This window comes from Protopterus annectens, chromosome 2.part0 (genome assembly GCF_019279795.1).
Source record: "Protopterus annectens isolate FY-2018-M chromosome 2.part0, PAN1.0, whole genome shotgun sequence".
NCBI classification, from domain to species: domain Eukaryota; kingdom Metazoa; phylum Chordata; order Ceratodontiformes; family Protopteridae; genus Protopterus; species Protopterus annectens.
The window spans coordinates 130,063,381-130,079,405 of NC_056728.1; the positions used below are offsets into that span (position 1 = coordinate 130,063,381).

The 16,025-nt window shown below is 42.0% G+C and overlaps 1 protein-coding gene across 1 annotated transcript in view; it reads left to right on the forward strand.

Annotated features, from left to right (window-relative positions):
* PGAP1 (post-GPI attachment to proteins inositol deacylase 1) overlaps positions 1 to 16,025 on the forward strand; it is a 2,682,422-nt gene that overhangs the window by 360,223 nt on the left and 2,306,174 nt on the right. The window contains exon 4 of the mRNA XM_044060619.1: positions 9,555 to 9,607. Within this exon, the coding sequence (XP_043916554.1) occupies positions 9,555 to 9,607 (53 nt within the window). The remainder of the gene's footprint in view (positions 1 to 9,554; positions 9,608 to 16,025) is intronic.

The following is a 16,025-nucleotide window of genomic DNA, read 5'->3' on the forward strand; positions in this document are numbered from 1 at the left end:
TCCAGAGCATGTGCAGTCTCTGGGTTATGAACCTGTCCCTCCAGCATGTTCTGTTGATTGTGGTAATGAGGTTGAGGTCTCTGGAGCGTGTGGTGCGGAGGGATTGGTATTTCTTTAGATGTAGCATTTCTAACAGAGCTGGGTCAGACATGGCTTTGTAAGTCAAGCAGATATCGCCTATTAGTAGATGATATGAGACAGGGAATAGCTGGAGTTTTTTGAGTCTGTCCATGTAGAACATGTGTTTAAAGCCCAGGATCCTCTTCGTGAGGTACTTTTGTGGCCTTTCTAGCTGTTGCATGTGTCTAGTGGTACATGCCTAATGGGGCATTATACTCAATGATTTGCCTAGTATGGGAAGAGTAGAGAGAGACGATGACCTCTTTCTTCCTGGATGCAAAACCCTTGGTAATGAGATGTGCCACATAGGACTTTCTGACCGCAGTGGCAATGTGGTGGTCGAAGGAGAGGTTGCTGTCAACCTGTATCCCCAGATCTCTTATAACACTTTCAGTGTTCAGTGGGCTCCCATCGATGTGGTAATTAGTGGGAACTGAGTTTTTCCCCAAACAGGATGATGATGCATTTTTTGGCATTAAGCTTAAGGCCATGGTTTTGACACCAGTCATTGGTCTCAGTGAGGCCTTATTGTGGGATGTCTACATCACTTGGGGAGTTAATAATGGCTCTCAGCTTGCAGTCATCTCCGAACTTGGTCAGCCAGAGTCCCTTCGTGTTGGCTTGGACTTCTGAGAAGTAGATGCTAAACAGGAGAAGACCCAGGACCGATCCCTGTGGGACTCCACTCGTGACTGGTCAGCAGTCTGACTTTGAGTCCGCTACTTTCACACTGTGGGCTCTATTTGTGAGTCAATTTACAACCCACCTAGTGATATAGGGAGCTGATGCCTAGTTTGTTGAGTTTGTCAATAATTCCAGAATGGGGAATGGTATCAAAGGCCTTGGCCAGATCGAGGTAGGCTGTATGAACTGCCTTGCCCTCTTCCACAGCTCTGTTGACTGACTCAAAGATGTCAACCAGGTTGAGCAAGCATGATCTACCTTTCACAAAACCAAACTGCATGGGATCTAGAGTTTGGAGATTTTCTATATCCTTGTTAATTAAGTCCATGATGATGCGATCATTAGCCTTACATATCAGACTCGGGCTATTGGGGAGATAATTCCCAGGGTCTGTAGTCGCTCCCCCTTTATGGAGAGGGAAGACTGTAGAAGTGCGCCATTCGGTAAGGGCAAAGCCTGAGATGAGGCTGTGATTGAACAGGACACACAGATGTGGTGCCAGTTCACTTTGTAGTTCATGTAGAACACATCCAGGGATATTGTCGGGTCCCATAGAAACTGTATTTTTGGCCTCAGACAGTGCAGCTTTAACCTGTGCTGCAGTAATGCTGCGTGTCTGGCAATCTTCTGGTATTGTGATCAGTCCTTTGTGGGGGAGAGAGGTAAAGTTGGCACTGAATCTATTGGCCAGTATGTTCGCAATATCTGTTGGCTTAGTGTAGGAGGTACCATTATGCAGTAACTCAGAGCAAACCTGGGTTATTGCAGTAGAGATTCTTGATTTAACTATAGAAGGCTTTGTGGTTGTTTTTAGTGTCTGCCGCAATTCTGCCTTCATAGCTGGCTTTAGAGGTTTTGATGAGGGATCTCAACTTTTTGTTGAGGCTAATAAGGGAGTTTTTCCATTCTAAGGACTTCACCTTTTTCTGCAACAGTTTCTTCCTTCTGTTGTAGAGTTTATTAATGGCAAGGGACCACCAGAGTGGCTTCCTTTTTTTGGAGGAGAGAATCTTGGTTCCTTTGGGTATGGGTAGTTCCATGCATTTATGTACGTGTTCGTACAGTGCATCAGTGTATGATTCAGCAGTCATGCATCTATTTTCCATTGACATGGGTGCCGTGAAGTTAGCCACTTCTGTTTTTAGGAGCCCATAGTCAGCTTTGGAGAAGTTTTTCATGGTAGTTACCTTTGTGGGGAGTGTGGGTGAGATGTGGATTTCCATGGTGATTAGTTTGTGGTCAGATCTAACCAGGGAGGAATTGACTATTGGTGTAGAGTAACGGTTGCCTATGTTAGTAATAACCAGGTCAAGGATGTTGCTTCCTCTAGTGGGGGTAAGAATAAGCTGGTCCAGGGCATTGGAATTGATGAATTCCAGGAAGCGTTGGGCCAGTGTATTGGTGTATGAGTAGTTTTCCCAATTGATGGAGGGGTAGTTGAAGTTACCTAGTATGAGAGTTTTGGGTTGGACCCTAATAGTTTCCATGGTGCTTAGGAACATGGAGTGAGAGTCTTGGGACATGATTGGGGACCTATAGCAGGCTACAACCTGAATCGCCATCTTACTCTATGTTAATTGTACCTGAAGTATCTTAGATGCGTTATGCAGGGCTACTAGTCTGGAGGTGTGTATATCCTGTATGAATATTGAGACACCACCACCTTCGGAGCTTTGGTCCATCTTCTGGGGCTGAAAGGTGTGGAATGAGTTATAGCCTGGTAGCTTTGGGGTGCTTTCTGCTGCTTCAAACTAGGTCTCCATTACAGCACAAATGTTGATGTTCGACATTTTGAGAAGGGCTTCGAGCAACTGCATCTTGAGATTTCGACTTATATCATTGACCAGCATGATCCTCAGACTGCATTTATTTATAGTTGTTACGGTGGTAATTTGGTCTTTGGAACATTGCCTAATAAAGAATAGTTGTGTAAAAATCTTACCATAACCATAGATGTCCTTCTCTTTTATGTTGCAGTATTCCATCCCACCCGCCTTCCCCCCTACATCTTGCTCTTTATTTGGATGACTGTCCTTTGGGCCTCCTTTTGGAGTTTCCTTATGGGGCTACTTTATTCTGAGGATGGTACATGTGGATGTCCCTTGAGCCTATGTGTGACATCCCACATACAGGCAGTAGCTTGAAGCTTTTGTATACAAGCCAGACGTCGGGTCGATAGTGGAATACAACCCATATGTAAAGAATACCGCAACATAGAAGAGAAGGCCCTCTATGGTGATTTACACAACTATTCTATCCTTATGAACCAGCCCTTGCTTCCTTCCTAAGGTGGTGTCAGAATCCAGTATCAGACAAATCAGCCTTCCAGTCTTCTTCCCAAATTTCTCAAACAAAGAAGAGTATATGTTGCACCTGTTCAGTGTTCACAGATAGTTAAAATTGTATCTACATAGGACAACATGTTTAGGAAATTAGATCTATTTGTGTTCTTTTTGGATTCAAAATTAGGCAAAACAGTTACTCAAGTGACATTAGCCAAATGGTTGATGGATTGTATTTCCTTTGTTTACAAAAAATTGGGTTTGTCTTGGCCAAAACCTCTGAAAGGTCATTCCATCAGAACTGTGGCAGCTTTCTCATTATTTTTATCCAGATCTTCCTTGGATAATACTTGTGCACTTGCAACCTGGGTTAATCCTCATACCTTTGTTACTCATTACAAATTGGATCTGGTCTCTAGGAGAAGAGCGGCCTTCGGATTAGGGGTGCTCAAAAATATCCTTCCTTAGTGTCCTCTGGGACTTGGGTAGCTGGGAACTATGTCCCATTTGTTGAGGAATGAATGAAAATGAGAACATCAGATAAAGAAGTTATGTACTTACCATAACTTTCCATCACTGTTGTCCATTTTCATTCTTCCTCAACTTTCCTCTATCCAACCCCCTAACAGTTTGATTTCTGGAAAGATTAGTAGATGCTGAAGGAACCAGTGTTGCTTTATTTGAGTTCCAGATACTGTTACCTCATTTCTTATTTTTTAAATGTTATATGGGCTTAAAGGACAACAAACAAGATCTGAGTTAATGTTAGGGGACTAGTGCATTATGGGTAAGGGAGGAGCTCAAGAGTTTCAGTGTTCCATGATCTGGAAAAAATGACAGGGTTGGATCCGAGAATCGGATCTGAACCCATTTGGTTATTAAGAATGAAAATGAACAACAGAGATGGAACATCATGGAAAGTACATAACTTCTTTTTCTTCAAAAGAAAACATTTGAAAGCCCCTTTTGACTCCTCTTCACAGGATTGTTTTTCTGGGGTACCGATTGAGCACCTCAGTACAAAGAGCTTTTCTTCCACAGGAAAAGAAAGAAAGATCTGTTTTTAGATCTTTTTTCTGTGTTTTTGCATTCAGACTTCTGCGTCAGCAATGGAATTCCTCAGGATTCAGGGCCTCATAGCATCTATGATTATAATGAGCAAGACTCTATCAAACAGATACAGTGGTTTATGAAGTCTCTGGGGTGCCATTATATACACCTATTGACTATTTAAATTCCTGTTTTAGAGTCTGTAGAAAGGGCGATTTTGTGACAGATGCACCAGATTTTTCAAAATCCAGGTCTCCCATTCCTCCCCCTCTTGCTCCAGCACAGTTCGTCAAAACAGACACTTCATACTTAGATTGGGGAGTAGTGTCAGTAGATGTAAAAGTGTGGGTTTTTGGAAAACACATCACCATATAAGAACTGGGGTCTGTATTACTATGTTGAAAGACCTTTATGTCGAACATCTCTCCATCGACACAAAACCGTTGAAATTTACTTCTGCAAATTGCTGAATTTTTCCAAGGGTATGGAAGTAGGTGGCCAACTCCAGAACTTTGCTCTTTTCCCCACTGTAGTGCAATCTTGGAGTTGGTGTAAATAGTGGGGGTGTGGGGGGATGAAGCCCCCTACTTGGGTGGGTTTGATTTAATGCAGTGTGTGTTTCGTTGTGGTACAGGGCAATTGTTATAGTGCCCTGGATAAAATTCTGCGATTCACGGAAGTGAATTTTGATTGTTTCGTGTGATGGAGAGGAGGTCAACCTAAAGGCCTTTCGACGTAGTAATGTAGACCCTAAGAACTGTTTGTTCTTATAAACACACTCAACTGTCTGAATCACCTTTGGACTTTTTCATCCCCAGTAGGTATTCAGGTGTTTACAGACAGCACCCACAGTGATGTGGTGCTTAAGCAAAGAGGAAGCAGATCATACTCCAGTACAGACTAGCTATGTTTGCATGGATAATAGCTTTACAGCTTAATTTCACTCTGCAAACATCTTAAATCCCTTCAGAGCAAAATTGTGAGGCAGACCAGCTGTGAACAGGACCAGGACAGACCTTCACGAATGGAAACTGAATCAGGGAGTCTTCCAGATTTGACCATTCTGTGGGGAACTCGTGAAGTAGATCATTTTGCCTTCTCTTTAAACAAACAATCGGCAACATTCTCTTCCAGGGCTCCATGCCAGAAGGCCTGGAAGATGGATGCCTTTTCTTTTCCTTGAACAGGAGTGTTCCTTCGCATTTCTACCCTTTCTAGTGATTTCCGAGGTTCTTCAGAAGATTCATAAGGACTCCTCAAAGATCATTATTGTGACTCTCTTCTGGCCCATGCAGCAGTAATTCTCCCTTCTTTTGGAAATGTCTAGGAGCAATTGCCTCAAGCTTCCTAACAAACTCTGGGATAGTTTAGGCATCCTGATCTGAAGCAGCTGAAATGGACTTGCCTGGATGATAGGGTTTCAATACCTTTTGGGCAGCTTTTTTTCTGAGGAAGTGCAGCAGGTATTAATGAAGGCAAGAAAGTCTGTGACTAGAAGATCATGTAATAGCAAAAGGAAAAAGGTTTTTCAAGTTGGTGCTAAGACAAGAACCAGCACCCTTTTAAGGCTAGATTTTTCTATGGTTCTACATTATTTTTGAGTTATTCTCTAGCCTGTCTTACTCTTCCATCCGAGTACATCTGTCAGCCAGATCTGCAGGTCTGCCACCTTTCAGTGCATTCACATGTAAGTATATCTTTGAAAGAGGTGTTGCATGCCACTCTTCCTATAAAACAGGTGGCTCCACCTTCGAGTCTTAATTTTGTCTTGGAAAAAATAACTGTTGCTCCATGTCAACCAGCTCATTAAGTTTTCTTTGAGGTCCTTAACATGGAAAAGTTATGCTTATTTCTCTGACTCATAAAAGAAAGGTAATTGGGTTCCAAGCTCTTATGGTGGGTCAACCTTATCTCACTCTTCCACAAGGTTGGGTATCCTTAAGAACTAATCTTTCATTTCTGTTTTAAATGGTATCCAGTTTTACTTTGAGTCAAGCTATCCATCTCCCGGTCTTCTGTTCACATCCTAAAAATGAAGGAGAAAGGATGCTCCATACTTTGGATGTCCACAGACAACTTGTATATTATCTTGTCAGAATGAACACTTCAGGAATTCTTTGTTTGTTTTTGTGAATGTAAGAAGAAAGGACAACATGTGTCAAGCAGACCATTTCCAAATGGTTGTCTTATGCTATTACCTTTTGTTATAATTACCACAATAAGGCAAGTCTGTGCAGGGTCAAGGCACATTCTACTAGGGCCTTGGTTCCTATGTAGCTTTTGGTAGACAGTTGGATTCTGTAAGTATTTTTGCAGCAACAGCAACAATTTGGTCCTCTGTATATTCCTTCAAAAAACACTACAAACTAGGTTCCTTCTCCAGGTCTAGGATAGGCTTTGCTAGGAACCTTCCTCAGGGGTTTTTGGACCCTCATTCTTCCCCCTCTCAATAGTAATATACCCATATAGCTTAGGCCACTGCAACAGTGATCATAGTGATGAACATAGTACAGTTGCTTAAGTAAACTTACTGTAATAGTAGATGCTGCAGTGATTACTACTGCAGTAGCTATCCCACCATTTCTGTATTTTTTTGCCAGGGCGAGCACCTTTTATCTATTTTTTAGCAGTTTTCATTTTCAGGGCTCCAGCCTCCCTCACTTCATTGGCACGAAAGCTGTGAAGCACTTGATGCCCAAAGCACTGTTTTTCTTCAATTATTACTCCTTCCAGTTTTTTACTGAGTGCCAAATATACAAAAACATACTTTTTAAAAGAAATACCTTGGCGCTTTAATAAAAACAGAGCAGAGAGCTGAGGCACTAGTTCGGTTTGTTCAGTTAATAAAGTATGTACTATTTTTCTTATGTTCTCGAGCTGGCTAACATTTTAGGTGCATGGAATATGCCTTAGGTTTTGGAAGTTGGATAGCTGTTTTATCCTTGGCAGGATGCAGCCTAGCTACGGCTACTACAGAAGTGATCATTCAAATATCTACTGTTGTACTAAGTTTACGTACACAACTGTACTTTATGCAGTGTCCCTTGCTAGAGTTTGGAATAAGCTTTGCTGTTCCCTAAGGTACACCTATGAAAAATGGTTTATTTCAAACACAGTGTAACTGCCAGAGAAATGTAATCTAGTACCAAAGTAATACAAAGAGAAATGTACATGTCTTGTTTACATAATTTGCGGCTTTCTTCTATATCAGCAATTCTGGTATTTCACTGTATTTTATTTTTATATCCTGCTAAATGCTCATATTTTGTCAAACTTTTGAAATGATTTTATGTTGGAGGTTTGCGTCTGTCTTTATTGTACATACATTTGTGTCCCTCAAGACAGCTGGCTGGAATCTTTACTTTACAATGCGAGTATTGTGTCTATATGTAACATGAAAAATCATAGCTCTCAACATTAAATCTCAAGAATCGGGGACAACTGGGTGTTTTTTTAAATTTTATTACTGTTAACTTGAAGTTGGCAGAATAAGAGAATGTGAGTTAGCATGCATTTCTCAAGTAAAATAAGTTTACGTATCTAATTATTGCCGTCATTTATTAAGTGTAATCCACCACCTTTTCTCCTAAAATCACCAGTTTTTAGGAGGAAATAGGAGGTACAGAGTAAAAGTTTGACAAAAATCAAGGCCATCCCTGAAAATCTGGTATAGTTGAGAGGTATTTGTCAAATTATATTTACAACACTGATGTTATGCACAGTCTACTGTATTATGTTGGTATTTATTATATATATTTGCACAGTGTCCTGAAATGTTTCTTCCCAGCACTGCAATGATATACATTGCATAAAAATTATTTTATTATCAAATAGTTGGCCCCCTTTTTTTTAGAGGCAGAATGTACATGCATGTTAACAGTGACCTGTGTTAGAATAACATCTTCACATTGGAGGACTCGTCATAGAGGAAGAACTGAGCATCACAAGTCAGCTCTTCTTTCTGTCTAGGATAGTTGGAAATAGAATTCAGACCTTTTTCATTCTGTATTTGTTACTGGAGGCTAGTTCTGGACAATGAGCCCAGACCTTTGCAGTAACAGCAGCAGCAGTCATACTCGATGCAGGGGGATTGAGCAGATGTAACCATGTGCACACATGCTCCTTGCACTGATACATTGTACGTGGGTGTATAAAGATGATTATGGATCCCCATGTCAGTGTAGTATGAGTAAGGTGTTGCCATCCACTAACTTTTAGTTGTTCAATGCCAGTAGAATTTGATTGGTTACTGTAAGGTACAGCTTTCCTGCTGCTTTCTCTTCCCCAAACATGTATAATGATGATGTGGATTGAAAATCGTACTGGAAGACAAATTGCTCATAGGTGGATGTTTGTGTTTCTATGCATGTCTACTTGTTTTTAGCATTTAATATATTATTAGCATTTACCACTACTGAAATGGTATGCAGTGGCTACCTTACTTTGTCAACTGAAGAGTTCAGCCTTGTTTGTTCTAAGGAGGGCAGTACTACTGACAAGGGTGCAGATTAGGCTGACTACTGTCATATTTTCAGTAGGATGGGGTAATTCGTACTGACTTTCTTTAAGGGGGGTATATATTTGTATTGATATTTAGCACTACATATGCATAATTTGGTTTGTGGCTAATGGAGTTCCTCCAAAACCTCCCTTTGATTAATTCATCCTGCCGTGTTGAATCCATTCAGTGCCTCTCATCTTTCCAAGAAGAAGAGAGCTTTCTCAGAAAAACTGCATTCTGTATACCCAACTGTGTCAGCTTAGCATGAAAAGCAGCAATACAGGACCTCACCTCACATATTCTGCTTTCAGAGAACTACTAGATAAAGTGGACTCCACTTTATAATGGCATGGTGTTATGCAGTCCTTATATTACAGGAAGGAAAAGTTTACAGTAATATAATGACATGTATAAATTTGTATTTTTATTATGGAAACCATAAAAGAGACTGAAACCTTTGAGAAGTTTAAGTGAGATGGAAGTATTCAGGTTTGGAGCTTAGTAGCTCACTTTGTGTGTCAGTTAGTTGTCTTATTGTAGGACTGTAGACTGTTAGAGAAATGCTACTTGTTTATTTTTTATTTTTGTTGGTTGCAGATTTCATAATCATATGCATTTGACAGTATAGAAATAGATCTTTGTTTATTTAAGTTAAGTTGTTTATATTGGTAGAAGAGTTCACTAGTTTGCAATCAATAACAGGGACCTTTGTTGGTGATTTAGTCATTTTTTTTAATATTATTCTGTTGCTTTCCTTAGCAGCTCTTACCTTCTGACCTTCCAGACTTTAAAACTGGAAATGATGATCTTTCACAGTAGATTTGCTTAACCAGTGCAGTCCTGTTTAGTTATGTTTGCTGAATGTGTGTACTCTTTTGCTGTACAAGTTAACATTGCCATTTATTGTATTTTAATAGAGTTCTGCTGTTCCTCGGGTTTGGATCTCAACAGATCACCTTGCCATAGTATGGTAAGTACTTCATAAACACAAGTTATGAGTTAATAAGGCTCTTTACACAGTTTTATAAAATGTTTATAATTAAGGAAGTTGCTTTTAGGGGAACTAAATTCTTGTTGAGAATGCTGTCATGATGTCAGTGACCTGTGTGATGGAGGACTGGCCAAGCTTGTGAAGGGTTGGATGACCAGTGGTTAGTCAATATTTTTTCTCTCTGATGGTGGTAGGTGCAGCTTTCAAATGAGATACTCCATGCCTGCTCCCTACTAGATTTTCACAACACTTAGAAGCCCTACTGTAAAGTTTAGGGGAACCAGGCATATACTTGCAGGTATGGTATTAGTTGTCTGTGCTTCACATCATATTTTCTCTCCCCAGGTTACAGCAGCTTTAAGCTCTGACAGTGTGGTATGATTAGCCACTAAACTGATAACTTTGCTCCTTGCCTGCTAAAGCTTGGAACAGATGGCTCTAAGATTTAAAACTATAGGTAACATCTGAGGTCAACAATCCTGCCAATAAAATAAAATACAATTCTGTAACGTTTTATCTTGAAGATTTAACTTTTTGATGTGTTATCAGTAAGAAAACATGTACTATGGCGCTTTATTGAAGCTGCATTTATGAAATGCATTCCAAGTTCCATTTTATTGCTTGTAATGTATGATCCGAAGTTGTCAGTCTTCATTTTATCAGTGTCCCAGTTTGCTTCCAATCCTTTGGAACTCGGCTGCTTCTATAGCTCGTGGATTCGAAAAACTCTCGAGCACATCCCTTACCCATCATGCTTAGGGTAGATTACCTCAGATCTTATTTGCCACTTTCAGCTTTAGATGTGGTTTTCAGTTACACTGTCGAGCCTTACCAGTTAAGTAAAATATTTTCTACATTTTCCCTTTTTCTCCATTCTAAGTATTTTTGTAGCTCATTCCTTGTCTATTGCACCTCCTAAGTACTTTTCAGCCGTTTTTTTTTTTTTTTTTTTTAGGCACACTTTTTCACATTTTTCCTTCCCTTCCTTTCCGTCTACCATTAGGTAGCTCACTCTTACCACTAGGTAAATCTCACTACCATTGCTCGTAGTTTTTTCCATCAAAAAGAAAAAAAAACCCTCCTTTCTCTTAATTTTCCTCTACCTGCTGTTGGTTTCTTATGTGGTAGTCTTCTTATGTGCGTGTATGTATGCATTGCCGCTGAATTTTCAGTACGATGGCAGAAAAGAGAAGGCTCCAGCTGGATTTAAGAAATGGTCAAAATGCGACCGTGAAATTCCTTTTTTAGACCAGCATTCACTATGTGGATACTGCTTGGTTCCCTTGGAATGCTCTGTCTGCCATTCTTTTAGTCACCGAGGATTGGTAAAGAGGAAGAACAAGCTCATCCTGAAATGCCCGCTTCCCTCTTCCTTTGTGGAGGCCATATCTGGATCTCTAGTTCAGGAAAAGATTCAAATTCAAATCCAGACATACGTCTTCAGCCTCTTTTACCTCCTCTAGATCTTCAGAACTGAAGAAACGGTCCACCTCGGTTGTGAGCACTTCCTTGGCACAGAGCCCAAAAAAGAAAGACATTGAGGCCCTCGACTCCATCGGAGCAGACTTATAAATCTTCAACCCCGAAGCATGCTTCGGAACCTGTATCTAGTTCCTGTGTTCTGATACCTTTGTCAGACCCGAAACAATTAGAATCTCCCTGTACACCACTACCGAGGATACAGTATTCCTCTTCAGTTGACCCCTTTGCTGGCAGGCCACCATCTTCCTTCTTGAAGAGATCAAAGTCCCCTTTGGTGATATCTGTCTGTTCTTCCAGGAGTCTAACAGAAGATGACGTGGAGCAGTTGATGAAAATACTTTGGGCCCAAGGGGTGTCAGGCATCCTGCCATTTCCTATCCCTTCAGGACAGCCAACAACCCCTTCTACTCCCCCTCTATACCTCCTCCCCTAACCTCTATAGGCACTTTAGAGTCATTTGTTCCAATTTTTCCAGAACCGACCTCGGTGGTCCCGAATGTATGTATTTTTTTTCTGAATGGACAGCTTCCCTGAGCACTTTGGTTGTATTGAAACTGGAGTCCTCCTGGAGCCGTGGCTTGCCTTTTGGTTCCAGGGCATTTGGGTTAACTCTTTTATTATTGGAGCATCAGCACAGATGAGTTTGGATCCAGCTTTGGTCTCGAGGGGGACCACATTGGTGCAGGGAGGAGCTTTGTGCACCTAGGTCCTCCCTTTCAGCTCTGGTGTCCCACTTGTCCTTTGGTGGATCAATCTTTGAGGCCATGAAGACTGCATTGGCTGCTTCTAGCACCAGGTCAATTCCTTCGTCCTTGGAGCCCCTGTCCCTGACTTCATTGGTCCCAGAGCATCAACCACTCCCTCCACAGGGTTAGCGGATACTGTAGCCTCAGGTTCCCAACAGGGTACCCCCTCTTCTTCTAAACCTCCCCAGATGTTCCCTACAGGAGGTCCCTAAGAAGAAGTTGTGTAAGAGGAATCACTTAGACTTTACAGAAGAGTCCATCACGGAAGACATGGATTTCGATGAGGGCGAAGACTCCCCCAAGTCATCTCCTCACGATGTCTTGTTTGGAGACATCCTGGAAATCCTTAAGCAGAGAGGTGATTGGAAGTTCCTCAACCCTCCAGCTGAGGAATCTGTGTACCTGCAGGCTTTCTGTACCCGCCCATATACTTCCTGGGTGTCTCCACCCGCCAAAGAGCTCACTGAGTTGATCTCTCGGCAGGAGTGGAAGGCCCCTGACACCAATGAACTAATCCCCAAAAAACAGTCAAAATTATTACAGCTCTGAAGGATAGGCCCTTCTGATCAAAAGGAGTTCTTGTAGATGCCGTGGTGGTAGTGGCGGCCACTAAAACGGAACTAGCAGAGGAGAGTTCCTCTATCCATCCTCCGAACAAGGAGTCACGGTTGATGGATAGATTTAGGAAGTGGGTTTATGCATCATCGACCTTTGCCATGCAGTCTTTGAATTACTTGGCACACTTTACTAAATTGCAGAGAGATCTGATTAAGGAGCTGTCAGATCATCTCAGGAACTGTTTCTGAGGAGGTACATGAATCAGTCACCTCTCAGTTGGCTACCCTGACTTCCATTTCTAATTCTTCCATGATGCTCATTTCACATCTAGCCGAAAGAACTACTACAGCAGCAGGTTCAGGTATTTCCATAAAGAGGCATTCCTGAATACGCTTGTATGATTTTTAGGAGGCTTTCAAGTCTTCATTTGTCAGTGCACCCTTTGATGGCTCCTCCCTTTTAAGTCCAACTGTTAGAGACATTTTAACCAGGTGTGAAAAGGATGGGAAAACCCTTTCTGCCATAGGAGTACGTCTTTCTACTCCTCAAAGGTCCTCCTCTAGGAACCAACTAGGAACAGGAAAAATGTGGTTCAGAAAATCCCAAGTGTCTTCCCAAAATACACGTGGTGATGTTTCCTCCAGGGGCAGAGGGGGGAACAATAGTGGAAGTTACTGCCTAGACAGCAGAGGTGGCCTGCAGAATCAGGGTTTCTGGGATTCTTTCTTCAGGAAACCCTTCCAGCACTCCTGAAAAGGAGGTCCAATTGTCCACCTCTGGAAGCATTCAGGGGTCGCTTATCCCTGCATCTAAAAGCCTGACATGAAATTACCTCCAATACTTAGGTGCAGTGAATCATTTCCAGAGGTTATAGAATTCCCTTTTCACTTCATTATCCCCATTCAAAGATATTCCCAGATGTTCCACTTAGTCAGAGGGAATAAGTGGCCATTTATATTCAAAAACTGATAGAAAAAGTCATCCAAAAAGAGTCATCCAAGAAGTCTCACCAGACCAAATAGAATCCTGGTTTTACTCAGGATACTTTTTAGTGCCAAAAAGACAGGAGACTGGAGACCAATTTTAGATCTCAGTGAACTGAACAAATCTGTTTGAAAAACAAATTCCGCATGGTCACATTTCAGTCCATTCTTCCGTTTTTAGGAAAACACAACTGGATGTGCTCTATAGATCTTCAGGATGTGTACTATCACATAAAGATGGATAGACATTCCCGAAGATTCCTTCATTTCTGGCTGGGAGACCGTTATTACCAATTCAGAGTTCTGCCCTTTGCTCTCACCACAGCCCCCAGGGTGCTCACCAAATGCATGGCAGTAGTAGCAGCATACTTAAGACTGCAAGGATTCCGGGTGTTTCTATATCTGGACAACTGGCTCATTTCTGCTACTACCAGGCAGCTACTGCTAACAGTAAAACTAAAGGTCTTACAGTTATGTGACCATTTAGGCATCACAATCAACTTCAAAAAATCCTCGCTGGAACCAACATAAAATCTAACATTTATAGGAGTGTTGTTGGACACAACAACCTTCATTGCCTCATTTCCCTCCATCCCAACTGGAAACTATCCAGACTTAAGTCCAGACGCTAGTACAAAAGAACAAATTTCCAGCATACTTCAAACGTTAGGATCAATGGTGGCTGCATAACCATTGTTCCCCTAGCCAGGTTCCACATGAGAAAATTGCAATGGTTGCTTGCAGCCGAATGCTCCATCCTTCAGCATCCCTTGTCAGTGCCAATCTTGATCTTCAGTACATGCAAGAGAGATCCCCTATGATGGGTTAATTTGAAACAAGTCTTACAGGGGCACCCATTTATTCCCCCTCAGTCTAAGGCCACAGTGACCATGGACACTTCCCAGCTGGGGTGAGATGGGGTGGGGGCATTGCCAGGGAAAGGCAATCCAAGGCACTTGGTCCTCAATGGAGGCCCATCTGCACATAACTGTTGTAGAGATGAGAGTAGTACTATTAGCATTGCAAGAATTCCAGGAAACTCGATATCTAGGGATGTTTGCAATTCAGACAGACAACATGTCAGTAGTCTGGTACATCAACGAACAAGGGGGAACAAGATCCTACCCCTTATGCTGAGAAGCCCTCAGGGTATGGCAGTGGGTGACCTGAGTGGTCCCTCAATCCAGAAGTTTCAGAAAGAATATTCCGCACATTGGGGCCAGCCTTGATGTGACCTTTTTGCCTCCTCTCTGAACAACATATGCAGCGCCTACTTTGCCCTTACCCCCCCCCCCCAGAGTGGGAATTACCGAGTACCGAGGGGCGCTCTTCTTCACAGTTGGCCACCCGGTCTCCTTTATGCCTTTCCACTGACCCCTCTAATTCCCAAATTCCTACAGAAAATAGTTAAGTTGAATACCAAAGTCATCCTCATTGCCCTCTTTTGGTCTCAGCAGATTTGGTTCCCCTTTCTTTGGCTTCATCTGATAAAACAACCTTGGATTCAAGATCCAGCTCTGGACCTCCTGTCACACCCAAAAGGCATCAGCCACCCAGACATTACAACTCTCAAGCTGACAGCTTGGTTTCTCCAATTCTGTTAGTGGCGAGGCATGATATGCTGTCTTCTCCTGTCCGATGCGTTCCTTTGTCATCTCACAAACCATCTACACATAAACTTTACGCAAGTAAATTGAAAATTATTTGTTCAGTGGGCCTCTCTACATCAGTTTGATCCTTTCTCAGCACCAGTACATGGAATTATTTTCTAGCCTCCATTTCAATGAAGGCGCTTTCACTTCCACTGTTTAAGTCCAGCTAGCAGCAATTTCTTATTTCCACAGTGGTTTTGATGGATCATTAGTGGCCTCACAAAGGCTTTTGTAAAGCCTTTTTGAAAGGTGCTCTCCTCCTTAAACCCCCTTTCAAGGATCCTACGCCTCCCTGGGACCTTAGTCTGATGCTGTAAGCACTGACACAATCCCCACTTTGAACCAGCCTCTAGGTGAGATCTAACATTTTTCTCCTGGAAAACTATCGTTTTGGTAGCCATCACATCAGCTAGACGAATTTTGGAAATTCAAGTACTTTCATCTAGGCCGCCATATTTGATTTTTCATAAGGGTAGAGTTTTTCTCAGAACCAATCCATCCTTTCTACCTAAGGTAGTTTCGGAAACCAGCCTTAATCAATGCGTCAACCTTCTGGTATTTGTCCCAAATTACTCTAACAAGAGTGAGTACTCATTACACCTGTTAGATGTTCAGAGACAACTAAGATTTTACCTTGACAAGACAAAGGCTACCAGAAAATCCGACCAGCTGTTTATTTCTTTTTCACACAATAAATTAGGTCAGGCTGTGTAAAAAGTAACTCTAGCCAAGTGGATTACGGGACTGCATTGCCTTTGTTTATAGGAAGATGGGTATTTCTTTGTCAATACCCCCAAAAGCACACTCAACGAGAGCGGTAGCTACTTCTGCTGTCTTTCAGTCGAGAACTTCAGCTGCAACTTGGCATCACCCCATACCTTTGTTACTCATTACAAGTTAGAGCTGGTCTCTAGGGGAAGAACATCGTTTGGTTCAGTGGTGCTCAGGAATTTCCTTCCTTGAGTCCACCCAGGAT